This window comes from Physeter macrocephalus, chromosome 11 (assembly GCF_002837175.3).
Source record: "Physeter macrocephalus isolate SW-GA chromosome 11, ASM283717v5, whole genome shotgun sequence".
In the NCBI taxonomy this organism is placed as follows: domain Eukaryota; kingdom Metazoa; phylum Chordata; class Mammalia; order Artiodactyla; family Physeteridae; genus Physeter; species Physeter macrocephalus.
Genome location: NC_041224.1, coordinates 105,335,260 through 105,363,027, shown reverse-complemented (window position 1 = coordinate 105,363,027; position 27,768 = coordinate 105,335,260). Strand labels below are relative to the sequence as shown.

Genomic DNA, 27,768 nt, shown 5'->3' with positions numbered 1-27,768 from the left:
ATGGCCGCCGAGCCTGCGCGTCCGGAGCCTGTGCTCCGCAACGGGAGGGGCCACAGCAGTGAGAGGCCCTCGTACCGCAAAAAAAAAAAAAAAAAAAAAAAAAAAATATATATATATATATATATATATATATAATTAAATGCTCACATAGCATTTAAAACAGTTGTAGGAATCAGGTTTTTACCTTATTTCTTCCACTATAATATAGACTATATACATCAGAAATCAGAATTTGTTTAGTATTCTGATTGGTTCTTTCTGTCTGGGATGCTTAAAGTGTTAGATTTAATTATATATATTTATATATTTTATATTTAGAAACACCACGGAAAATGTTATTTGAATTTTGTTTCAAATAGTAATTTTTAATCTTTTTTATATCTTGGACCTCTTTGGCAGTCTTTAAACCTGCTTATAGCTAGCAGCCCCTCTAATAACTACCATAATTTCAAAGTAGTGTGGAACCTAAAAGATATTATGAGATATATGCAACAACTGTTATGTGATAGGAAAATATCAGATATTTATTGTTGACAAAATCACCGGTACTTTTATGTAATTTGTTGCCTACATCATATTTGGAGAAAATACTAAACTTCAATTAGAGGTTAGTGAAAATGAGGATGTAATTTTTTTCCCATTGTTCATAGACACCCAGTCAAATTATTTTTATTCCTTAAACACATTCAAGGAATCCAGATGTAATCCTCAGTATCTCAAGAGATTTACTCTTTTTAAAAAAAATTATTTATTCATTTATTTTTGGCTGCGTTGGGTCTTTGTTGCTGCGTGTGGGCTTTCTCTAGTTGCGGTGAGTGGGGGCAACTCTTCGTTGCAGCGCGTGGGCTTCTCATTACGGTGGTTTGTCTTGTTGAGGAGCATGGGCTCTAGGCGCGCGGGTTTCAGTAGTTGTGGCACATGGGCTCAGTAGTTGTGATTCATGGGCTCTAGAGCACAGGCTCGGTAGTTGTGGCGCACGGACTTAGCTGCTCCTGGCATGTGGGATCTTCCCGGACCAGGGCTTGAACCCGTGTCCCCTGCATTGGCAGGCGGATTCTTAACCACTGCGCCACCAGGGAAGTCCAAGATTTACTCTTTGAGGAAAGTGCAGCTCAGAGTCTTTTCCATATTTAGCCCTTAATGCTTTCCGAGCCTTTAAAATAAGCAAGTGGTTGGTCGTTAAATGGCGACTGTCAGTATCTCTTGGATTCGGAACTTGGTTTATTGTCACTAATTTTATTATAGGTTACTGAAGAAAGAGATATTTATAAAAGCCAGTTTAGTCATTTTATCTTAAAGTCAAATCAGAACATATCTGCTAGTAGTAATGAGTGCTTATGTCTTGACTTGCAACTGCTATGACCACATGTTCCTTTGTCATTAAAAAGAAAATGTAATTCATGTCATAGGCCCTGAATCATCCTCCTAGTTTATGTAACTAATATTGCTTGGCCAAATTTATGTGATTATTTGTTTAACTTTTTATTGTAATAAAATATATATAACACAAAATTTGCCATTTTAACCATTTTTTAGTGCACAATTCAGTGACAGTAATTATATTCACAATGTTGTACAACCATTACCACTATTTCCAAAATTTCTCATCACCCCAAACAGGAACTCTGTTCTCTGTTGACCTAAATAAAGAGGTAAACTGAGGCAAGCTAGAAAAGATGAATTTATTCAGGAATAGCAGAGGAATTGCAATTTGGGACAAGCAAACTGTAGCAAGCTACAGGTGAGTCCAGTGAAAGTTTGGGGTAGGTTGTATTTATGGGCAGGGAATGTAAAGAGGGGAGAGTTCAGTTTGAGTCAGTTAAAATCAAAAACAAACAGACACCAGCCTTGAAAACTTCCTGAGCAGACAGAATCAGTCTAGTCACACAAACAAAGCTCAATTCAGCCCACTTTGTGAGACTAACCCAACCTGGGCCATCTCTTGTTCATGCTTCTGGCAAAACTTACCAAGTTTGATATGAGAAAACCTCTGATCAACCCCCCATCATCTGAGAAAATTTTGTTTCTATAAATCAGGCATTTATGGGAAATCAGCCTTTTAGTTCAGTTTTGTCTTCCTGAGGGCACATGGATGAGACTCGCCATTTTATATCCTCCAGTTCTATTTTAGAATTTTTTTTTTACAACTTATTAAGCAATAACATCCCACTCCCCATTTCCCCCCCACACTCCCCAGCCCCTGGTAACCTCTAACCTACTTTCTGTCTCTTTAAGTTTGCCAATTTGCCTTTTCTAGATATTTCATATAAATGGAATCATACAGTATTTGTTTTGCTTCTGGCTTATTTCCCGTAGTGTGATATTTTCAAGGTTTATGCATGTTGTAGCATGTATCCGAACTTGATTCCTTTTTATGGCTGAATAATATCCCATTGTATGTATATATAGATCTTCTTCGACTTACAGTAGGATTACGTCCTGATAAACCCTTCCTAAATTGAAAATATTTAGTCGAAGTGCATTTACTACACGTAACCTACTGAACATCATAGCTTAGTCTAGCCTACCTTAAACATGCTCAGAACACTTATATTAGCCTACAGTTGGGCAAAATCATCTAACACAAAGACTATTTTATAACAAAGTGTTGAATATCTCATGTAATTTATTGAATACTGAAAGTAGAGAACAGAATGGTTGTATGGGTACAGAACGGTTGTAATGGTTGTTTTGTCCTCCTGATTGCGTGGCTGACTGGGAGCTGTGGCTCGCTGCGCTGCCCAGCATCACAAGAGAGTATTGTACTGCAAATCGCTAACCTAGGAAAAGATCAAAATTCAGAATCCAGGGACTTCCTGGCGGTCCAGTGATTAAGACTGTTGTGCTTCCACTGCAGGGTGCAAGGGTTCGATCCCTGGTTGGAGAAATGAGATACCGTATGCTGTGCGGCTCAGCCAAAAAAAAAAGTATATATGTGTATACATATGTGTATATATATATGTATACATATACACACATATATGTGTGTATATATATATATATATACACATATATATATGTGTGTATATATTCACAATCCAAAGTATGGTTTCAACTGAATGCATATTGCTTTTGCACCATCATAAAACCGAAAAATCTTAAGTCAAACCATCGTTAAGTCAGAGACCATCTGTACCACATTTTGTTTATCCATTCATCTTTGGAGGACATTTGGATTATTTCCACCTTTCGACTATTGTGAATAATGCTGCTGTAAACATTGTTGTACAAGTATCTGAGTCCCTGTTAGCAATTCTTTTGGGTGTATACCATGGGTCACATGGTAATTCTGTTGTTTAATTTTTTGAGGAAGCTGTGGAATTATTTTCTATAATAGTTCTATTTTTAATATCCTTATATTAATGTTTCTTGAGCATCATAATTTTTTTTTCTTATTTCCTTGGTTGACTTTTGTTGCTGATTTTTAAGAAATTATTTGTTTTGGTCATTCATTTTTCTTTTCTTTTCAATTGTTTGTTTTTCAGACCCGAGTCAGAACTCCATCACAGGGGAACACAGCCAGCTGTTAGGTATAGTATTCCTGTGGGAACTGACTCTCTCTAAAGTCACCCTTTTCCTGCTTATACTAAGAGACATTACTCCCTTCTCTAATTCTGTTTTCTGTACCCATTTTCTACTTTTCACTCCTCAGCATTTTTTCTTGCTGTTTCTATTCCCAACTTGGTAAGTTTTAGGAATCTACTTCTGCAGTTGATTGTGAAGACTCAATTTAGTTACATTAAAAAGTAATTTTAGGGCTTCCCTGGTGGTCCAGTGGTTGAGAGTCCGCCTGCCGATGCAGGGGACACAGGTTAGTGCCCCGGTCCGGGAAGATCCCACATGCCGCGGAGAGGCTGGGCCCGTGAGCCATGGCCGCTGAGCCTGTGCGTCCGGAGCCTGTGCTCCGCAACGGGAGAGGCCACAGCAGTGAGAGGCCCGCGTACCACAAAAAAAAAAAAAAAAAAAAAAAAAAAAAAGTAATTTTACATGGTCTATGGTTTAAAAAAAGGTCTGTAAGAGTTAGAGCTTCTTTTTTCCAGATAATTTTGAAAATAAGATATAATATTCTATAATATCTTGTGATCACCTTCATTTTCATTCCTGAAAGTACTTCATAAACAGCACAACATTCAGCGAGCCAAAGAAATTGATGTTTCAGTCCTTATCTGTGAAATAAATTATGGAAATGAATTGATTTCTTCTAGGTATCATATATTTAAATTGCACTAAGCTTGTAATTTGACAAGAATTCCACATCTCAGAACTGATGAGTTTTTTAAATATAAAAATAAAACATACTCTGGTGAAGAATTCAGACAATACGAAAAGTACATTTAAAAAAAAAGGAAAGGTCTTCTAAAGTATGTCTTCTCCCCACAACCTCACTTCTACTCCCCCAAGGTACTTGCTATTGACACTTTCTTGTGAATTCTTATAGAAATTTTTTATTACACATTTTTATATTATATACTATGACTATCTTACTTCCTTTTTCTATCAGTGGAATTATACTATACAGACTGTTCTGTGATTTCCGTTTTTTCACTTAATATTTTATCTTGGACATCCCATATCAGTACATAAAGATTTGCCTCATGTCTTTGTTTGTAGTAGAATACAATTTCATTTAGTCCTACACTGTAATTTTATTCATGAGCATTTAAGTTATTTCAAGCTGTTTTACTGTTACAAATTATGTTGCAATGAACATCTTGTTCATATATCCTTGCATTCTCATTGCCAGTATATTTTTAGGATAAATTCCTAACAGTGGGATTCCCCGGTCAAAAGGTATATATATTTTCAAGAAGATATATCAACTTATACCCACCAATGAAGAATGTGGAAGCATACGCAGCTCCCTATCATCAAAAGTAGATATTATCAATCTTAAAATTTTTTCTTTTACTAGTAGGTGAAAATGGCATCTCTGTTTCTTATTTGTACCTCTTTAATTATGAGTGAATTAAGTACTTTTAAATATATTAACATCTATTTTATGTGTCTGTCTTTTGATTTGAAGTTTACTTTGATTTATGCATTGTTGAACTTTTGACGGTTAGAATATATGCAAAGCAGCTGTGGGAAATATAAGGTATCAAAAAGTCCAAAATAGAGGAAGTACTTGACTTGTTTGCTTATTATAGGTTCAGAGTATTAGTTGAAGAAACTGGGATACCCCTTTTTTGCTCTTTCTATGTTAAGGACTTAAGTTTCTGGTCTTAATTCTCATTCTTTTGAGTGCGTTTATGTGCTGGAACACTGACACCTTAGGCACTCAATAAATATTTGTTAAATGGTTTGACATGAACATGTAGCTAGAATTGTGATCACCAGGGTCTTAGCTTTGTGGTATTGAGGCTGTCACTATTCTCTTTTTTATATTTTTATATTGGATAGTTTATTTAAACTGTTCAAAATTCATCTTCTCTGTATAAAAATTTCATATTTGGACCAGGAGTGGTTAAGATTTCATCGAAAGATTTTGGTAGATTTCCCCCTGAACTGTTAAATTGCTTCTGTCTCTGATACATGCCTGATAGGTAGAGATGTTTGGAGAGTGGTTCATCGTCTGAGAAGGAACACGTGTGTAATGGAGGGAGGGAAGGACTTAGTTAATGAAATGGACAGTCAGGGGAGTTGGTACTGTTCCAGTGTTACTAATCTGGGTTTTGTTTCCAATTAAGCACTTGTAGTAAAAGATAGTAGATTAACTAATTGTAGGCAAAAAACAATAGTATGTGATCGTGAAGAATTCTCTCAGTCAGTATTAGCTAAAAACCCTAGTATTTACAAAGAGACTACTCCAGACATTAATCTCATTTGGCAACCTACAATTGCATTCAATTTTAAATAAACCTGGGGATTTATCCAGTTTAGGTAAGTTCATCCTGCTACCCTGTCTGTCTCCTAGGTTCATTAAGTCAAATTATATTCTCTTTTTTTCTCATGCTGTTAATAACTGTCATCCTCTGTCTCCCATCCTAAGTACATTTAACTACAGCCTCAAAATCCTTACTGGTTTATTTTTATTTTATTTTTTAATTAATTAATTTATTTTTGGCCACGCCACGCTGCTTGCGGGATCTTAGTTCCCCCACTAGGGGTTGAAGCCGTGCCCTCGGCAATGAACGTGAGGAGTCCTAACCACTGGACCTCCAGGGAATTCCCCTTAGTGGTTTATTTTTTTTTAATATGGAGTTTGAAAAAAAAAATGGAGTTTGTAAAAGAGTGAAAGACAATTTTTGTTATATTTTCTAATCATCTTATAGTTCCTCAGAAAAAGCTTTGGTAGCTTGAATTAAAATCTTGCCAGATTCTGTAAAAACCTCATTTAGGATAATTTGGCCCAGTAGTTGAAAAACTGCTTCAGTTGCCTTGCCTGCTGAAGGGAGTTTATAATAGGATCTTTTAAACCTTCTAAATGCTTTTCTTTTCCTGTCAGCAGGGTGAAGTTATTTTAATGTATCTACTGTTCCCACTGACTCATCAGATCTCTTGCAAAACTCAGGGTCAGGCTGAGGAGATGTATAGAAGGGTGAAACTCTTCATGATAAAGTCATGATAAAGAATTAAGCTGTAGGCTTATGATTTATGAACTTGTATGTGTGTATAATTTTCAATTTAAAACATTTTAGAAAGCAAGCAAGCAAATGAACAGTGGACCCTGGCATTTTTACAATTTTTACCAAACATTCAAGGAAAAATCATTTCACTCTTCTACAGTTTCTCTCAAGGAACAGAAAAACAAGTAAACACTCCCCAACTCAGTTTGAGAGTTGCATAACCTTGATACCAAAACTTAACAATGACAGTATGAGAACAGTATATGCAAATTTTACTTATGAACACAGATACAAATGAAATATTTGCAATTTGAATCAAGCAATATACAGTTGACCCTTACAATGTGGGTTTGAACTTCACTGGTCCTCTTATACTTGTATTTTTTTCAATAGTAAATCCTACAGTACTACACAGTCCCTGGTTGGTTGAACCTGTGGATGTAGAGGAGGAACCTCAGATATGGAGGGTCAACTATAAGTTATACTTCGATTAACCCCCAGCATTATTCAGGGGTCAACTGTATTTTTAAAAATTACTCCTGTGACCAGTTGGGTTTCTGCTAAAAATACATGGTTGGTTTATCATTAAAAATCAATTTATATAATTTAGTATATTAACATATTGAAGGAAAAACATCACATAATTATCTTAATAGATGCAGAAAAAGGATTTGATTTGAAAGATATCCAGTATTTAAATTCATGAGTTCATAAAAAACTGGTCACCATTGGAGTATTCTAGTGAACCAATTTATTATTCTGAGAATTGGTCTAAAAGGAAAGAATGAAGTATTTATCTTGTTTTTAACTATACCAATGGGTAACCAAATAGTAAATTAGAGGGAATGTCTCTTTATAAAAATATTTCAGCTAATAAATTAAGGAAGAATAACAATATCACCATTTTATAACTCCTCATAAATTAATGAATCTAGGCATTAATCATCAACAGTTGCTAGTATCTCAAAAAGAAAGACAACCTGATGACATGTACCTCCTGATGGAAGATCAAAATACCACTTTGAAGGTGTTTTCCTCCCTCCCCCATAAAAATACTGAATGTGGTTAAGCCTCTAGACCCAATTACCAATTTATAGGAAATAGAAGAAAACAGAGCAACATGTTAAACAACATCACATGGAGCTCATTAAAATGGAGACCATCAGAAACTTTACTGAACACATGACATAGGTTCTTCAACAAATAAATTGCAGAGAAAAAGAGAAAGCAGAAGACTTGATTGAGAGATACAGCAACCAGTTGTAACATGTGCCTCTTATTTGGCTTTTAAAAATATATATATATATTTATTTATTTTTGGCTGCATTGGCTCTTCGTTGCTGCACGCAGGCTTTCTCAACTTAATTGAGAGATACAGCAACCAGTTGTAACATGTGCCTCTTATTTGGCTTTTTAAAAAATATATATATATTTATTTATTTTTGGTTGCATTGGGTCTTCGTTGCTGCACGCGGGCTTTCTCTAGTTGCGGCGAGCGGGGGCTACTCTTTGTTGCGGTGCGCGGGCTTCTCATTGCGGTGGCTTCTCATTGCAGAGCACGGGCTCTAGGCACGTAGGCTTCAGTAGTTGTGGCACGTGGGCTCAGCAGTTGTGGCGCACGGGCTTAGCTGCTCCGTGGCACGTGGGATCTTCCCGGACCAGGGCTTGAACCTGTGTCCCCTGCATTGGTGGGTGGATTCTTAACCACTGCGCCACCAGGGTAGCCCTCTTATTTGGCTTTTGATTCAAACTAAAAATCAAAAACATAATTTATAACATTTGAGACAACCTTTAATGTTCACTTAGTCACATAGTTCAGACCCAAACCTGTGCCAAGGGAGATTAAGTACACTTACTGCTCTTGTTCTGCCTAGCTCAGACCAACAGAGGCCATTAGACAAGCTCAGGAGTCTAAGGGAGGAATCTGAGGTTTATGTTAGCTAAGCCCAAGTTGTAGCGTAAGTGGTAATTGAAAAAAAGCAACATAATAGAAATAATAGCACCACAACAATAAAATGCTTATAAAGAGCAAGACATTTGGTATACCCTTTTTCGGCTTGCAAAAAAAGTATGTCATAACAAATGGAAATCTGAAATTTTCAATAGAGCCAATGGCACTCCTATCAGTTTTCGTTTGAATTGTACAGTGAAACACCAGTACGTTTCCCAATAATATCAGCATTATATGATTGGTAAAATGAGAAAAAAAGAAGCACAATAGTGATCTGGTGGACTGTTTAATTCAAAGCATTACTGAGGCCAGTCTCAGTAGGTATCCTCCAAAGGAATCTTAGGATTCTGGATAATTCTAAAACAGCCCTAGGATATGGGTTTGGTTTTTAGTTCTTGCAGAGTAAAGGTTATTTGCTATTCAGAAACCAGAATTTCCATTCCACTTGGGATTTCTTGGGGTCATAGTAGTGACCGAGACTTCTGAAGGCTGTACATCGGAAGCAGCATGATTTCCAAGATATTCAGACCAAGAATTGATCCATGCCCTTCAGTATAACCACTGCTGATTTCATACCTGGTTGATCCATGCCTTTCTGATGAGAGCTTTGTTCCTTGCCTAGAAAACCCTGACCTTTCCTAATTGACCAGGCGCTCTATTGGACCCTCCCATTCCAAAACACCACCACAAGCAGACCCTGGGTAAGACAATCTGGAGGGCATCATTGGTTTCATAAATGCAGGCAAAGTCTTCAGGGACATTCTTCCACCCCCACACCCCCCAAAATTAAGCAAGCAAGCAAGTGGAAGTTGGGCCAGAAACCTCCAGAACCAAAGTGTCTGAAAGTTAGGGTAGTTACACCTGAAACTTGAGACTAGAGAAGCCCCAAACATAGAGGTTCCAGGGCTGCAGCAAGGGAAGCCAGAGCTGTGAGGAGGTGGCTTAGACCAGCGCGCAGTGGGATGGGGCAGGATGGTTATAAAGTCAGATTTTTATAGCAACAATATAGTGCTTCTGAACAGCAGGGAAGTAGTATGCTGAAGCTGGGCCTCCTTTCCTCCTGTAATCCTCGAGAGGGATGAAGTGCTGTTGAGTCTGGGATATAACACTATTAAATGTCTAAATGAAGGATACAGGAAGATGAGCATGGTACTCAGGAATGAAAGACTGTTTAAAGTGAAGGAAGACAAATAGTTGCTGATATTTTAAAAATGAAGGCTTCGCTGCCCTGCACGGGGCCGCAACGTCGTCCCGGCCCGGGTGCGACGACTCGAGGGCCAGGGGCGCGTGGCGGCCGCGGGAGCCTCCAGAGCAGGAGCTGAGGTGGCACGATGCACAGCAGCTGCAGCAGCTCAAGTACCTGGAGTCCTTTTATGAAAAACCTCCTCCTGGGCTTATCAAGGAAGATGAGACTAAGCCATAAGACTGTATACCAGATGTCCCAGGCAATGAACATGCCAGGGAGTTTGTGGCCCACGCACCAACCAAAGGACTTTGGATGCCACTGGGGAAAGAAGTCAAAGTCATGCAGTGTTGGTGCTGTAAACGATATGGTCACCAAACAGGTGACAAAGAATGCCCTTTTTTTTAATCAAAGGCAACCAAAAGTTAGAACAGTTCAGAGTAGCACATGAAGATCCCATGTATGACATCATACAAGAGAATAAAAGACATGAAAATGATGTAAGGATACAACAGTTAAAACAGTTACTGGAGGATTCAACATCAGATGAAGATGGGAGCAGCTCCAGTTCCTCAGAATGTAAAGAGAAACACAAGAAAAAGAAGAAAGAAAAGCATAAGAAAAAGAAGAAAAAACGAAAGCATAAGTCTAAGTCAAATGAGAGTTCAGACTCAGAATGACAAGAGCTTGACTTGTTCAACATTCTCTTCCCCAAAATCAAACACTGTGACTAAAGATCAGAGGACTGTGGAATCAGAGAGGAATAGGAGAGAGAAATACCAAGAGAGGAGGAGATTTGGTGTCACAGGTGTGAATTCTCACCTACCTTCCAGTAAAGATGTGACCCCCCAGAAGAGTGAGTTGTATCTTGCCAGGTGCTAGCTCTGGACAGCGGCTGATTTCAGGCTGGAAAGCTTTTCTCATTGTTCTCCTCCCTGCTGATCACCGTGGGTCCTGATTCCTTAGAAATGCCTCTGGCAGGGTGGCCAGACTAAGGGAATCTCTGAGGAAGCTCCTCCAGGTGCTGCTGCAGCTTCCACCCTCCATGGTGGGGCTACTTTTAATGCCCTTAGATTTCAGGCCTGACTTCCCTCTGTTGCTAAGGATAAAAGCTCATTATTTTATTTATTTAAAAAATACTCGGGCTTCCCTGGTGGCGCAGTGGTTGCGCGTCCGCCTGCCGATGCAGGGGAGCCGGGTTCGCGCCCCGGTCTGGGAGGATCCCGCGTGCCGCGGAGCGGCTGGGCCCGTGGGCCATGGCCGCTGGGCCTGCGCGTCCGGAGCCTGTGCTCCGCAACGGGAGAGGCCACAGCAGGGGGAGGCCCGCATACCACAAAAAACAAACAAACAAAAAAAACATTTATTTTTGAATCATAATAATATATTTACATGGTCCAAATTTAAAAGGTATATAAGGGGAATTCCTTGGCTGTCCAGTGGTTAGGACTCGGCGCTTTCACCGCTGTGGCCCAGGTTCAGTCCCTGGTCAGGGAACTGAGATCCTACAAGCCACGAGTTGCGGTCAAAAAAAAAATTGTAAAAGGTATATAAGGTTTAATCATGAAAAACTTTCCTCTTCTCTTCCCCAGGTACTGAGTTCCCTTTCCCAATGGCTATCCATTTTACCAGTTTCTTGTGAAGTCATACAGAAACGTTTTGTGTATCACAAGCAAATGTTTTTTCTCTTTTTTAACACAAATACTAGCATACCATACACATTTGTCTGCATTGTCTTTTTCATTTTTAAAATCAGCAGTGTAAAGCATGTTGGTCTTTGCTGCACACAGAAGTCTTGAGTTCATAAATCCCTGTCATGTTTGGTGGAGTTTTTTAGGGGGAAGGGCTACCCTATAATAACAATGAACAATCATGTCTTTAACTTCCTTAGCGCTTATTGCCATTGTCCCATGATTATTATTATTCCCAGAATAATTGATTCAGAAAACTTATAAGGATACAGGAATTACTGTACTGGGTCAGCTACCCACATCCCCAGATATATCCTCATCCTGTTGGCTAAGCACAGCCTACCTGAGAACTTCTGGCTTTGACTGCTGCAGCTGAGGCAGCTCAGCAGGTTGGGATGGTGCCTGCAGCTAGAAGAGGGCATCTGTTCTTGCTGAGCCAAAGTGGAGCCAGATTTTGCTCATCAGCAAGTGTCTTCCCTCTCCACCAGGGTCTCTTGCTGTTTTCATCACTCGGGGTCCCAGGAGCTCACTGTCCCCACTTCCTGCCTTTTTTCCTAGGGGTTGGATTCCCCCCTCTTTATAGAATAACTGATGCGACCAGGCTGACTCCTTCCCAGTTCTCTTCAGTAACAGCTCCTAGTCTTGGCCTTGGAAAGTTTATCTCAATAACACAATTGGCTGGAATGGCCCAGGACTTGTTCTTCCTGAAAACCCTAAGTCCATTTAATTCAAGCAATGCCTTACACTTATCCTTGGCATTTCTAGCTCAGCATGCAGCAGAAAATTCTCCTTCCAGGAATTTTCTTTCTCCTGCTGGAGTCCCATTCATGATAAACATATTCTATTACAATATGGAAGAATAATATCAATGATTCTTGAGCTTATGGTGCATTAAAATGACCTGGAGTGCTTGTTAAAACAGATTCCTGTGCCCTACTCCTAGTTTCAGAATTTCTGATTTATTGTACTAATTCTGGAATGGATTGTGGAATTTGCATTTCTAACAAGTTCCCAAATTATGCTGATGCTGTCAGTTTGGGGACCAGATTTGAAGAACCACTGATCTAAATGTTTAACCTCTTAATAAAGCCTTTCTCCACTTTCTGCTTTAACAGGAATCTCTCCATTCACTGTATCCCCTGCAAGTTAACTCCTGTCCCTTCTCCCTCACTCCAGGTTTCTGGCCTACATTCTGCGGTCCATCAGTTAAGCCTGTTATCTCCCTTGACCTGTGGTTTTTCTGCCCAGCTTACCCAAAAGAACCTCAAACCAAACTCCTCCTCCTCTGCTCTAATTCCCAGACTGCTGAGCCACTGATTGATGCTGATTGACTGATTGATGCTGTCAATCAAATTCCTTCATCCTAAAACCTCTTTCCTCAAACTCAGTACTCTACTATTAAGGAAGTCAAAAGAAGCCACCAGACCTCCCTTTACCAAGGTATCTTATCAGCCTGCCATCAAGGTTGTGGTAGGCGAAATTATAAAACAGCCCCAAGGTTTCCTACCAAACCTGTATAACTGTTACTTTAAGGGATTTTACTCCCATGCTTAGATTATGTTAAAAGATAGTTTGGCCTTTTAACGGTGACTATTTGGGTGATCTGAACCAAATCACGAGATTTTTTTTTTAATTTGTTTTATTTTTATTTATTTTTGGCTGCGTTGGGTCTTTGTTGCTGTGCGCGGGCTTCTCATTGCGGTGGCTTCTCGTTGCGGAGCACGGGGTCTAGGCGCACAGGCTTCAGTAGTTGTGGCTCGCGGGCTCTAGAGCACAGGCTCAGTAGTTGTGGTGCACGGGCTTAGTTGCTCCGCGGCGGGCTCTAGGCCTGTGGGCTTCAGTAGTTGTGGCTCGTGGGCTCAGTAGTTGTGGCTCGCGGGCTCTAGAGCACAGGCTCAGTAGTTGTGGTGCACGGGCTTAGTTGCTCCGCGGCATGTGGGATCTTCCCGGACCAGGGCTCGAACCCGTGTCCCCTGCATTGGCAGGCGGATTCTTAACCACTGTGCCACCAGGGAAGCCCTCACATGAGAATTGTAAAACCAGAGCTTTTTTTCTGGCAGGCAGCAAAGTATCCTACCCTGACATTGGTTCCCACAGAGGTTTCTGCTCCAGTAAGTTTTGACTCTGTATCTGCCTATCTCTCTAATTTTGGGGTCAGCGGTTTGCCCTGTGACCTCACTTCTCTGCTAGATTTAAGAAGATTTGATCATTAGTTTGTTCAGCTTTTTACTGTTTAGGACAGAGTGAAGACTTCTAATCTCTTTACATGCCAGACCAGAGACTGGAAGTTGATGGATATTGCTTTAAGCCACTACATTTGTGGTAATAAGTGCCTGCCCACGTCTGGAAGATTCTTGAGGGCAGAGACCATCTTGTTTCATGTTGTAGTCTCACCTTCTAACACAATGCGTCATGCATGGTGGTGTTCAGTGGGATTTTATTAAAAGTATGGTTACATATAAAAAAAAATAATAAAGGGCTTCCCTGGTGGCTCAGTGGTTAAGAATCCGCCTGCCAATGCAGGGGACACGGGTTCGAGCCCTGGTCCGGGAAGATCCCACGTGCTGTGGAGCAACTAAACCCGTGCGCCACAACTACTGAGCCTGTGCTCTAGAGCCTGTGAACCACAACTACTGAGCCCACGTGCCACAAGTAATGAAGCCCACACTCCTAGAGCCCGTGCTCCGCAACAAGCGAAGCCACTGCAGCAACTAGAAAAAGACCTCGCACAGCAATGAAGACCCAACGCAGCCATAAATAAATAAATAAATAAATAAATAAATAAATAAATAAATAAGAAGGCGTTAAATAGTAGATTAGAAACAGGTGAAGGGTGTTTGTGAACAAAAAGAAAACTACACCTAGACGTATCTTAATGAAGCTGCAGGACACCTAAGAAAAGATCTTGAAAGCAGCAGAGAGAAAAAACAGATCATCAAAGGAACAACAGAATGATAGAATTCTCAACAAACAGATAACAAAACAAATAATGTCTTAAAGTATTTGCAAAAATTTTATTCTCCTAGAATTGTGTTTAGCAAGACACTTGGGATTAAGGGGGAAAATACAATCGTAGTTAACTAAAAGCCAATAATGCTTTTTACCGTGAGACTTGCTCTAAACTCTTGGTTTTCAACTAAGGACAATTTTGTCCCCCAAAGGATGTTTGGAAATGTTTGGAGACATTTTTGATTGTCACTATTGGAGATGCTATTGGCATCTTGTGACTAGAGGCCAAGGATGCCCTTAAACATCCTCAAATGCACTGGACAATCCCCCACAACAAATAATTATATTGTCTGAAATTTCACAGCACTGAGTTCGAGAAACCCTCCTCTAAAGGAATTCTAAAGAATGTACTTCAAGTAAAAGGAAAATGATCCCAGAAGACTAGTATTCTGAAATATAACAAAGAATATTGAACAAATGAATATTGAACAAATGAAATGAAATATTGAACAAATGAAATATTGAACAAATGAACAAATGAAATGAACAAATGAAATACCTTGACCCAAGTCAATGTCCGTATGAAATAATTTCAGTGTCTTATTTGTGTAGTTAAAAAAAAAAAAAGACTCCTGGAAATGTCAGATAGTAATATTATGTAAGTCAGGAGGAGAGAGTTGGAACTGACTAAAAGAATAGAAATAGAGTGTGGAAACTCCAAGACAGGAGAGACAAGAAATGGAATAAGGGAAGACAAACCAAAAATCCAGAGAAAATGAGAATGAATCATAGAGAATACCAAAGAGAAATAAAAAGATGGTAGAGTTCAGTCTGTATATATCAATTGCTAAGGTTGATAGACTTGACTATTAAAAAGACAGATTGTCAGATTTTTAAAAACACAGCTACTTGCTGTTTACAAGAGATCCACCTAAGGCATAAGGACCCAGGAAAAATGGAAAGTTGAGAGACAGAAAAGGACATTTAACCAAAAGACAGCTGGTATAGTTATCATTATCTTTTTCCTTCTATTGTCTTAGGATTTGTTCTCCTTTCTAGCCTCTTAAAATAGGTACATAGCTCAAATAATTTTTATTCTTTTTACTTTGCTAATGTAAAATTTTAAAGCAATGACTTTCCTTTGAAGTGCTGCTTTTGTTGCATCATACAAGTTTCAATAGGTAGTGTTTTCACTGTTATTCAGTTTTTAAGTATTTTAATCTTTGATCCTTGAATTGTTAAGCAGTGTGTGGGGTTTTTTTTAATTTCTAAATTCGCAACGTTTTAAAATTTATCTTTTTGTAATTAAATTCTAACTCGTTGTTATACACCAAGATCATGGCTTATATTATACCTGTTTGAAATTTGTTCAGTCTTTAAGATCTAGTACATGATAACTTTCCATATGTAAATTTTCCACATATGTTTGATTAAAATGTATAGTCTCTAATTTTGCATGCAGAATGCTATCTCCATTAAGGCCAAGGTTATTCATTGTGTTATTCAGATTTCTTTACCTTTGCTATTTTGTCTGCTTCATCTATTAATTATTGAGAAAAGTACACTAAAAATCTCCCTGTGTGATGGTAGATTTATTAATTTCTTGGTATAATTCTGTCCCTTTTGCCTCAAATATTTTGAGGCATGGGTGGATTGGTGGGTGGATGAATGGACGGATGGGTGGATATGGTAGGCAGCCTTTTTTTTTTTTTGGCTGCGCCTTGGCTTGCAGGATCTCATTTCCCCAACCAGGGATTGAACCCAGGCCACACCAGTGAAAGCGCCAAATCCTAACCACTAGACTGCCAGGGAACTCGCTAGGCAGCCTTTTAGACTGACTCTGTTGATCCTTTCTTCCTGGTATTCATGCCCTGTGTAATCCTCTCTCCTTTGAGTGAGGGCTGGACTTTATGACTCCTTCTAGTTATTAGAATATGGCAAAAGTGATGTCACTTTCAAAATGAAATTACAAAAAGACTGTGACATCTGTCTTGTACTCCCTCTCTGGCTCTTTGATGGCTTGCTTTGAGGGAATCCAGCTGCCATGCTATAAGCTGCCCTATGGAAAGTCCCATGTGGCAAGGAACTGAGAAAGGCCCTTGACCAACAGCCTGAAAAAACTGATTCCTGCCAACTATGTAAGTAAGGTTGGACAAGGATCTTCCCCAGGCCTTCCAATGAGACCACAGCTGTGACAGGAGACTGAAGCAGAGGGCCCAGCTAAGCCATGCGCATATTCCTAGCTCCCACTAACTGAGATGATAAGTATGTATTGTTTAAGCCACTAAATTTAAGAGTAATTTGTTACACAGAAAGAGATAACTATAAACAATAGATGTATGTTTAAAATTTATATACTTTCTTGGTGAATTAAGTCTTCTGTTATATGGTTACCCTCTCATCCCTAATAAAGATTTTCTCAAAGAAAAATTTATCTGTTAATAATAAAACTGTGTCAGCTTTATTTTGGTTAGTATTTGCCTGATATATCTCTTTCCTTTACTTTCAGCCTTTGTGTGTGCATATTATGTGGTATTTTTTTTTTTTCGTTTTTTTGCTGTACGCGGGCCTCTCACTGTTGTGGCCTCTCCCGTTGCGGAGCACAGGCTCCGGATGCGCAGGCTCAGCGGCCATGACTCATGGGCCCAGCCGTTCCGCGGCATGTGGGATCTTCCCAGACCGGGGCACGAACCCGCGTCCCCTGCATCGGCAGGCGGACTCTCAACCACTGCGCCACCAGGGAAGCCCATATTATATTTCTTGTAAACACTATATGCCTGGATTTTGTTGTTTAATCCAGTGTGTCAATCTTCATGTTTTAACTTGTAAATCTTGTCTGTTTGCCTTATTATAATTATTGGTATTATTGATATATTTGAACTATTCTGTCACCCTAAGTTGTTTGCAGTTTTTTCCACTTTTTGTTTCTTTTTTAATCCCTTAGTTAAGAAAAAATGATGTCTATACCCCTGTCCCCCCCAATAAAGGAAATAACATTAACACACTCTCACATCACTCTCTCCCCGGCCCCAGCCCCCATGGTGGTGGTGTTATGTAGAATAGGTCGGCAGCAAAAGGAGGGACTACTCAATAAATGGATTCAGAAGAGCCGTCCATTTGCTAACTACATGATCTGACTTCTTCCTGTCTCTCCAACCACTCTGTCCTTTCCTAGCTCTATTTCAGCCATGTTATCTATTTTGTTTTATGAATCCATTAAGATTGTTTCTGCTTTAGGATCTTTTAAAATTGCTGTCCCTCTGCCTGAAAGGCAGGTTTTTCCTGACCACCCTGTGCCAAGGATATGCTATACAGCCCACTAGCTCGTACCAGCTCATGAGAGCCAATTGCGTGCATCTCTTCCCAAAACCACGTTCAGTGACTTCACATTAGTAGTTTGAAATTAGCATGTGTAAGTATTTGCACCACAGAAATTGGCAAATACTATAAATCAGTATATATGTTTTTTAATTCTGGAGAGCCTGCTTACCAGCACCCTAAATAAAGATCTTACCGAAAGTTGTCTGTCCTTCCCATCCCCAGTCATAATCTATCCCAGTACATGATTCATTTTCTTCATGGAACTTAGCACTTTTTTAAAAGTTATTTTCTGTCTTCTGTGACTTCAGTAAATGCACAATGAAAGTACAGTCTTTAACTACCTTGTCTACTGTTGTGGTGCCCAACATATGAGAACTTAATACTTATCGAATTAATTGAATAAATGAATTACTCAAAAGTGGTGATAATTTTTAGCTGTGTCATTCTCTTTAGAATTTTCTGGAAGCATTAGAGAGGAAAATAATTGCATTTCTTGTTATTACTTTTTATTATGGGAATTTCCAGAGGTACAGAAAAGTAAACAGAATAGTATAATAAACCTCTGTGAAGCCACCACCCAGCTTCAACAATGTTGCAGATCTGTTTTCAAGCCCCCACCAAATTTTTTCCCAGAATATTTTAAAGAAAATTCCAGACGTCATATGATTTTACTTACCCATTTTTAAAAAAATAACCAGTCCATATTCATATTCCTCTGTTTCCTGATGTTTGGTTTGAGTCAGGATTCTAACAAGTTTCACACCTTGCAATTGATTTGGTATGTCATCTTAAGTCTCTTAATTTATGAGTTTGCCTGTTTTCGTTTATGCCATTTATTTGTTGACAAAATCAGATTATTTGTCATGTGGAATCTTCCACATTCTGAATTTGATGACTGCATCTTTGTGGTGATGTTTAATATGTTTCTCCTTTTTTTTTCTGTGAACTGGTAGTTACATTTAGAGGCTTGGTTAGATTCAGCTTCCATTCTTTGGGTAAGAGTACATCATAAGTTGCACAGTGTATTTTTCATTGTATTACATTAGAAGATTGTGTTGTGCCACTTCTAGTGATGTTAAAAGATTGATCAGTGAGTTCCAGGTTGATCAGTGGGTTCCAGATTGATTAGTGGGTTATGCCTCAGCTTTTCACCTAATGGTTTTAGCAACCATTGATATCACTGCTCATAACCATTATCTTATTAGGGGTTGAAAATTGGTGATTTTTTTCTAATTATATCATTCCATCTGCATTTATTCGCCAGAATGTTTCTATAATGAAGAAAATTTCTTTAACTGGTTACTGTGAAATACAGTTGGTACAAGAAAGACAGGATAATTGCTTAATTCTTTACATTTATTATTTTTCAGACTTCGATGTTGTTTCCATAGCAACTCTGCAAAGGGGACTAGTTTTTTTACATACTATTTTTGGATATTTCAAGTACTTGCATTTCAATTCATTGCATTATATATTTTTAATGTTCACATTATCCCATTTTTAGCCAGTGGGAACCCCTTCAGATTGGCTCTTCTGTCCTTTGACATGACTCAGTTATTTTGATAGCTTGTTGGCTATTTCCCAAGCTCATCTTACATATTTCTTCAATATTTAAAATCTTAGGGTTTGGGGGTTTTTGTGTTTTTTTGGGGCTGCACCGCGCAGCATTCGGGATCTTAGTTCCCTAGCCAGGAATCGAGCCCATGCCCCCTACAGTGGAAGCGTGGAGTCTTAACTGGTGTACCACCAGGGAGGTCCCTAAAATCTTAGTTTTTAATGACATTTACACTATTTTTAAAATTTTCTCTTTCTCTTCTGCCAGACAATTAGAACTATGTAACTTTTACAATAAAGAACCAAAGTTAAGAAAGCACTCAAACAACAGAAACTCTACTGTTTTAGGGAACCCAGTCTCACTTTTTTTTTTCCCTCATAGTGGGTTCACCAAATTCTTGTGGGGTGCCTCTTTTAACATAAAAAGATAGGTGGCAAATGTTTGTACAAAAATGTCATTTATAAAAGGTCAGATAGCCCTGAAGGCAGAGGGCTTTTATTGCCATTATCCACAGCAACAGTGTGGAAAGTAGCCCTTGTCTAGCACAGTGTTGTACACTGAGCAGGTACTCAGTGACTATTTTTTTTTTTCATCCTAGATTTGGGTGACATTAAGAGTAGGGTCTTTTGGGCTTCCCTGGTGGCGCAGTGGTTGAGAGTCCGCCTGCCGATGCAGGGGACGCGGGTTCGTGCCCCGGTCTGGGAAGACCCCACATGCCGCGGAACGGCTGGGCCCATGAGTCATGGCCGCTGAGCCTGCGCGTCCGGAGCCTGTGCTCCGCAACGGGAGAGGCCACAACAGTGAGAGGCCCGCGTACCGCAAAAAAAAAAAAAAAAAAAGAGTAGGGTCTCTATAGGCTAGGATCTTAAACAAATAGTGTTTCCAGAGGTCTTCATATTGTTAAGAAAAGGAATGACCCATGTTTACTTCTTAGAAATTTGCTTTTGCTCCTGTTCAAGAGGGAGTCACATTCTCCAAGCAATGCTGATTGAGTTCTGCCATTCTCAGATGAAAATCTGAATATGAAAAGGGGTTCTGTTATTACAGGGGGAACATGCAGTTATTTGGTGCTGATGCTTCTTCAGTACCAATAAGAAACTAACTTGATTTACTTTTTTTTTCCCAGATGATGGACATAAGAAAGCTCGAAATGCTTATCTTAACAATTCCAATTATGAAGAAGGAGATGAATATTTTGATAAAAATTTGGCACTCTTTGAGGTAATATTTGGGAGAAAACTAGGGCAGAGATTTCAGGATCAGAAATTTCAAGATCGCTGTGTTCCACCCCATTTAGTTTTAAAACAGTACAGGTTGGATAATTTAATAACTAACTGTTAAAATACAGTACTTACTATAGCTTGTCATTGTAGTTGATTTAATCTATATAATTTAATTATTGCTAATTAATGAATAGCCATTGAGTCAAATTTCTATGAAATAAAGAGGAATGTTTCATGTGGAGAACCTTGCTGTCTAATTTAACTAGTATTTAAATCTCTGTGTTGTAATAATCTACTAAGTACAAAAGTTTTTAACTCTGTGTTTGGGATGAATGTCATTTACCTTAGAACTACTAACCAAAAATAAGGGTAGGAAGCAGGCTGCTGGATTAAGAGGACCTGAATGTCTCATCTGACTAAGGTAGCATGGACTCTGAGGGGATCTGTGTCCTGGTTGTTGAAAGGAGCCTGGTTTAGTCCAGCACTGCATTGTCTTACTTTGGACAATAATTCAAGTGCCACTTTCCTCAGTGTTCCTATTTTTTGAATGATATTTTCTCTTAACTTCCTTCAAGAAAAGGTCTGAGGTGAATATTTGGTTCAGTCACAAAAGTTTTTCATTGACCTGTCCATGCTTGGTGCTATAAATAATAGCTATAAATGTTAGTAGACTGTTAGTAGTACTGTAGTTAAAGATTATGTTATCAGTGTTCTTTATGAGGTTACAGCTGTCTGTAGGGGCCAGTGTGGTTTTGTGTTTTCTGTAAAGTTAAGCTATTAGAAAGAATCATAAAGCTTTTCATTTAAGAATTTTATAAGAATGGGTGTAGCCCTGATTACATATTATAATATGAGGGGAGAATAAAGTCTCATTGATAAATGTTCTTAAATGTTTACCTGTGAAATTTGTTCTTATTTACTTTGCAGTCTTCTGGTAGAGGGATCATTTTGACGCTTTTTCCCAGTGTTCTTCAATATTTCTTTCTTTCTTATTTCTGGCTCTATAGGAAGAAATGGACACCAGACCAAAGGTGTCTTCTCTCCTCAGCCGCTTGGCCAATTACACTAACCTGACGCAAGGAGCAAAGGAACATGAAGAGGCAGAGAACATCACCGAAGGGAAAAAGAAGCCCACCAAGGTGAGGCCTTGGAATAACAAGGACAAATAAAAAGAGCCCCGTATACAAGAAAGGAGGAAATGTCCAGGGCATCACTCTGTGCTCAAGAACTATTGAACGCTTGGTGTATGCCAGGCACGTGAGGGAGTGAGCTGTGTAATTAGTAGCTGGGAGACAGGCATTCCGGGGAGAGGGAATAGCACTTCAAAAGAAAAGTGTCCACACCCATCTACTGATGCCATCTTTCTGTTGTGAAGCTGTTGGGTTTTTCAAAGACCAAATATCAGTTTTTCTCAACATGAAAATATGGAAGAATATTACAAGTAAGCTTTCTGGTTGTTTAGGAGTAAAACGACCCTCAGATGTATTTTATCAACTACGTTTACCAACTACTATGAAAGATTTATGCCAAATTCTGAAGGAATTCCATCAAATCATTATCTTTTTTTTTTTTTAAAGAAAAAGCTATTGGCCTGAAGAACAGAAAATTTTAAATTGTTGCGGATGCACTTAAAAGTTTATTTGTGATCAGATGCTTATGTAAAAATATGTAGAGAGCTATGTAAAGTTAAAATGTATATCTCTAGGAATAATAAAAAGTATGGTGATAATCATTTGTTAAGATGGAGATTTTATATGTGCTTATTTAAAAATACTGCTTAGACATATCATCTCTGCTTTGCAATTAAAATGATAGGGTACAAGTTTTTATATAAAAGTAAAGGGATGAATCATCTCTTCTAGATGACTACATGATTTTTTTTCTTTTGTCAACATCTTTCTTTTCAGACCCCCCAAATGGGTACTTTCATGGGTGTTTACCTTCCCTGTCTACAAAATATTTTTGGAGTCATCCTGTTTCTACGCCTTACATGGGTGGTGGGCACAGCTGGAGTTCTGCAGGCCTTTGCAATTGTCCTTATCTGCTGCTGCTGTGTAAGTCCTGAGTTGGCCCCTGAAGATCACCTGGAACATTGCAAGAGCTCAAGAGTATCATGCTTAACCTATTTGGGCATAAAAGAAAGAATACATACTGGGGAAAGACTCAGGATCTCAACAGGGGAGATTATTTTGATACTAAAATCTAAAGGATTTTCAGTTATTTAGTGTCAGTTATTCACTGCTTACATCTGTAATATGATGTACTCAAAATTACAAGGAGAGACTTCTGTAGGAAGTAGAAGATACAGTCCCTGACTTCAAAAAATTCAGAATACAAACCATTTGAACTCGATAACACTAGTGTTGTGACAGAAAATATGTTAGAAAATGTGATATGCTACTCCAGTGTGGTACCAATAAACATAGCTGGTTGTTGTTTGGGGGTAAGAGGTATTCGTTTTGTTCTGCAGTCTCATCCGTTCTCCCTTCCCCAGAAACTGGGGTGTTCTTTCCAGTTCTTCTCTCCATTATACCGAGAACGTTCTGGTCTTCCTTTAATTTAAACTCCTCTTATCTGTGTATCCCAGCCACATCTCTCAATTTTATTGTAAGTTGGTAGATTATTATAAAAATTTTTATTTTATTATTAAGCCATCTACGGACCTCTTTTATTACTCTCACCATTATGCACTCCCTGTGCTCAGCTGAGTGCCATGTAAAGCAGGGTAAGCGGACATAGTCCATGTCATTGATAACTTAATGTTACCACCATTTTTTTTTTCCCGTTTCTTAGTCTTGAAACTTCAGGGCTGTATTTGGCTCCTTGATTGCCTCTCATATCTCATCAGCTATCAAGGCCAGTCAGGTCTCCCTCTGAAATCTCTTTTGTTCAACGCTGTCTTTTTATTCCCACTTCTACCACTGCAGTCCTTACCTCTCACTGAACTACCACAATAGCCTACTAAAAATTCACTCTGCCTCCATCTACTTCCTATCTTCAGTCCATTCTGTACTCTGCTGCTATCAGGTAATGTTTTTAAAATACAGTTCTCATGATTTCAGAAGTCTTCAGTGGTTCCCCTCCTTACTGAATATTGTTATTGTAGCCAGTCTTTAGTCAGTTTCCAATCTGTTTACCAAGTTTTTAACTAGGAGACCAGGCTGAGATCAGTGATTCTTAATAGCACCTAACCTACTGATTACGATGTAGGGGCGTTTTAACGGAGTACTCAAGATGCCAGTAGTGTGACTAGTGTAGCGTGTTGAAGCACATCTCATTTGCATACCATTTGGTATGACAGGCAACTCCCTCCGTAAAAGTAGGTAGAATTAAATATTCGATAAGTGCTCTGAGGTCCACAGATGGGAAAGTAGTACAGAAATGTCGTCTTTATACAGTAACAGTCTTCTCCTTTCTCTTTCTTTACAGACAATGTTGACTGCTATCTCCATGAGTGCCATTGCCACTAATGGAGTGGTGCCAGGTCAGTAGCTAAGCCTGGATTTCAGGGATTGTCATTGATTACTGTATGTTTCTGCTATAAAGCCAGAGGTGCAAACTTCCAAGGAACAGAATACTATTTAGTTAGTGGCCACAGGCACTAACACTATCTGACTTCAGAATACCTTCTTTTAAAAATCTCTGTATGTTTTAAGCTAGAATCCGTAATTTCTACTGCATTCTTAGCTTCTTTTAGTTAGAATATATATTTTATTCAGCTATCTCATGCCTGTAGTAAATATCCTCTGATATTTTTCTAAGTAATACTGACAAATTATGCTGATTTATGTGGAACATTAGATGTGCAGTACGTAGGTTTCATCTTTTACTCCCTACCAGGAAATCTAGTTTTTATCATATTCAGCGTTTTCAAACAGCCTGAACATTTATCCTTTTTTACGACTTGTTTACATTCCTGTTACTTACATACTTTTTTTTATCCTGTTCACCTTCTGTTTTGCCTTTTAGCTGGGGGCTCATACTTTATGATTTCCCGAGCACTGGGCCCAGAGTTTGGTGGGGCTGTTGGCCTCTGCTTTTATCTTGGTACCACATTTGCAGCAGCCATGTATATCCTTGGTGCCATTGAAATTTTTCTGGTGAGTAATGATTTAATTGTGGTCTAAAGTATGGAAAAGATATAGGGCTTCCCCGCTGGCGCAGTGGTTGAGAGTCTGCCTGCCGATGCAGGGGACACGGGTTCGTGCCCCGGTCTGGGAAGATCCCACATGCCGCGGAGCGGCTGGGCCTGTGAGCTATGGCCTCTAAGCCTGCGCAGCCGGAGCCTGTGCTCTGCAACGGGAGAGGCCACAGCAGTGAGAGGCCTGCGTACCGCAAAAAAAAAAAAAAAAAAAAAAAGATATAGATTTGGATTTATTTTGCCGTTGGATATCAAAGCTTCTGAGAAATCACCTACAGGAATCAATCAAGTGATTGACTGTTAACCTGTTATTGACCTCCTACTGTGAATGTGAGTCAGAAAGGTTGAGGGTATCTTTTGCCTGCCTACTCCTTCCCCTCCACCCAATCACCAGCACCCTGCCACCTCAACCAAAAAGTTAAAGTCTCAGAGGCAAGACTTGGGCTAGTGGGGGAAAAGTAAAAGAAAGTTTATCTCTTTTGATGTTTTTATCCCAATGAAACAAAATGTTTTTCATTTATTTATTCACTAGGATATATTTCTTACTATTTAAAGTAATGATAGCAGAAGTAGGACTCAAGATAATCATTACAATTATTTTGTATAACACTTCAAATAAATTATTAACACATTCCTTGTTTCTCCATTTGGGAGTGTAAGTATTCAGAATGGCACATAGACTTTATTTTATTTATTTATTTATTTATTTTTAAATTTTTGGCTGCGTTGGGTCTTCGTTGCAGTGCGCGGGCTTCTCATTGTGGTGGCTTCTCTTGTTGCGGAGCACGGGCTCTAGGCACGTGGGCTTCAGTAGTTGTGCCACGTGAGCTCAGTAGTTGTGGCTCCTGGGCTCTAGAGTGCAGGCTCAGTAGTTGCGGCGCACAGGCTTAGTTGCTCTGCGGCATGTGGGATCTTCCCGGACCAGGGCTTGAACTCATGTCCCCTGTATTAGCAGGCGTATTCTTAACCACTGCACCACCAGGGAAGCCCTGGCATGTAGACTTTAAAAAAAATCCATGATGTCCCATTTCTGTAGGCATTTTAGATCGAAATATGAATTAGGCTATGTCTCCAGTCATTTTCTGTCTCAGTTTTGCTTTCCTTCGTGAAAGCAAATGCAAACTACAACAGCCCTTTTATTTGATTATTTTGAAATTACCTTATTTTCTACTTCTTTTGCCTAACAGGTATATATTGTCCCCCGAGCTGCCATCTTTCATAGTGATGATGCACTCAAGGAGTCAGCAGCCATGCTAAATAACATGCGAGTCTATGGCACAGCCTTCTTGGTCCTCATGGTATTGGTGGTATTCATCGGTGTACGCTATGTGAACAAGTTTGCCTCACTCTTTCTGGCGTGTGTCATTGTGTCCATCTTGGCCATCTATGCTGGAGCCATCAAGTCTTCTTTTGCCCCTCCACACTTCCCGTACGTGTCTCTCTGACTAGCCATCATTATTTGGTAGTCATTAACAGTATCTGGTGATGTGATCATTTCAAGTCAGAATTTCACAGTTTCTCTGAGATTTCCCTCTTGGATATCTTAACTTGGAAAATTCCATTTTGCCTCAAGTTCTCCTTTGATGCTTTTCCTCTTTTTTGGTGGGCAAAAGTTCATGATGTGTGGTATTTTCGTTAAAACATTTCAGCAGAACAAGCCAAAAAACCTAGAAGAATGCATGAAACAGTGCTGGGAAATGTTGAGAGTTGTTAAAGCTGAGTAATGGGTACATGGCTTATTGCATATGTATGCTATCATTTTGCAGATTTGAAAAGTTGCTGTTTTCCTCCCGAGAGGTATTTTTAACTGTGGGTGTATTATTCCTTTATTCATATTTATATCTCTGGGTTAATGAAAAAAATAAAATCAGCAGTTTGTATCTGCATTATCCTTAACTACCCTCACCCCTACTGGGTCTAGGCTTAAGTTCAAAAACAGTTTTTTATTAGGCCATAGATGGATGGCCTAATTCTAGCCAAGCTGTCTTCCTTGAAACAGTCGCCAGAAGCTCTGACCTTTAGCATAACATTTTCAAGGGAGTTGTTATGAACATAAGGCTTTTTCTTAGGCCAAAAAGAAAGGGGTGGATTTGTGTGTGTGTGTGTGTGTATGGAAGAAGAACAAATGGACTCTAAGATTCTTTTAAGACCTAACAATTGGTTAATAACCTAAAAATTCTGGAAGATGACTCAGCATAGCGTCTTCAGACAGTTCTTCTATTTGAATTCTGTCACTACTACCTACCACCTGTATGACCTCTGGCAGACTCCTTTTTCTCCCTAAACTTCAGTTCCTCCATCCACAATGTAGAAATACTAGTACATATTTTGTGAGATCGCTGTAAGGATTACACTGGCAGAAAATGTAAGACACCATTCACAGAGCTAGTCAATATTAGTTCTTTAACCATCTATGACAGTAAAAACTCTTAGAGATGAGATTTTTTATTTTTTTCCTGAGCAAACCTATATACTAACCTGTTTCTAACCTATTTTCATTTTTAAAATACTTTTTTCCCCTTGCTTCATCTTTCTCCTCCCTGTTTGTTTTCATTTAGGGTCTGCATGCTGGGCAACCGCACCCTTTCATCAAGGCACATTGATATTTGCTCGAAGACCAAGGAAATTAACAACATGACAGTACCGTCAAAGTTATGGGGCTTCTTCTGTAATTCAAGTCAGTTTTTCAATGCCACCTGTGACGAATACTTTGTTCACAATAATGTCTCTTCAATCCAGGGCATCCCTGGATTGGCTAGTGGTGTCATTACAGGTGAGTTGGGAGGTTTGGGGACACATTGAAAAAATTTTTCTCTGAGGAGGGCTTTGCCATCTTGTTGAGCCTTTATTTTTAGTTTTTGGTCATGCCACGTGGATTGTGGGATCTTAGTTCCCCAACCAGGCGTCGAACCCTCACCCACCTGTGTTGGAAGCGTGGAGTCTTAACCACTGGACCTCCAGGGAAGTCCCCAGACTTTGCCATCATAGACCATCTATTGTCCATCAATACTGCCATAGTGCCACTTCCCTTCTTAAGTTCAGCACACAGCTCTTAATTCAACATCTTTCTGCTTTTCTGTTAGTGATTTTATCCTTTTTCAGGACTCCCTTGCAGTGTTGTCTGCTAAAATTTACTGCTCTTGAATGCAGAGCTGAGCAAATGACTTTTTTTTTTTTTTTTTTTTTTTTTT

The 27,768-nt window shown here is 39.2% G+C and overlaps 1 protein-coding gene and 1 long non-coding RNA gene across 7 annotated transcripts in view; both read left to right on the top strand.

Annotated features, from left to right (window-relative positions):
• Positions 1-27,768, top strand: part of SLC12A6 (solute carrier family 12 member 6) — an 89,391-nt gene that overhangs the window by 42,998 nt on the left and 18,625 nt on the right. For 4 of the 6 annotated variants that reach the window (XM_028495572.2, XM_007127724.4, XM_055088348.1 and 1 more), the window contains 8 exons: positions 3,486-3,530; positions 20,340-20,434; positions 21,444-21,575; positions 22,344-22,490; positions 23,866-23,920; positions 24,406-24,536; positions 25,765-26,006; positions 27,136-27,350. In XM_028495572.2, the coding sequence (XP_028351373.1) occupies positions 3,486-3,530; positions 20,340-20,434; positions 21,444-21,575; positions 22,344-22,490; positions 23,866-23,920; positions 24,406-24,536; positions 25,765-26,006; positions 27,136-27,350 (1,062 nt within the window). Of the gene's footprint in view, positions 1-3,485; positions 3,531-12,807; positions 12,829-20,339; positions 20,435-21,443; positions 21,576-22,343; positions 22,491-23,865; positions 23,921-24,405; positions 24,537-25,764; positions 26,007-27,135; positions 27,351-27,768 lie in introns of those variants that run through there. The other 2 variants (XM_055088349.1, XM_055088347.1) reach the window with 2 other exon arrangements.
• LOC102985525 (uncharacterized) lies at positions 6,918-10,830 on the top strand. Its single transcript, XR_008618629.1, has 2 exons — positions 6,918-10,049; positions 10,206-10,830. It is a non-coding gene; the product is annotated as an uncharacterized lncRNA (long non-coding RNA).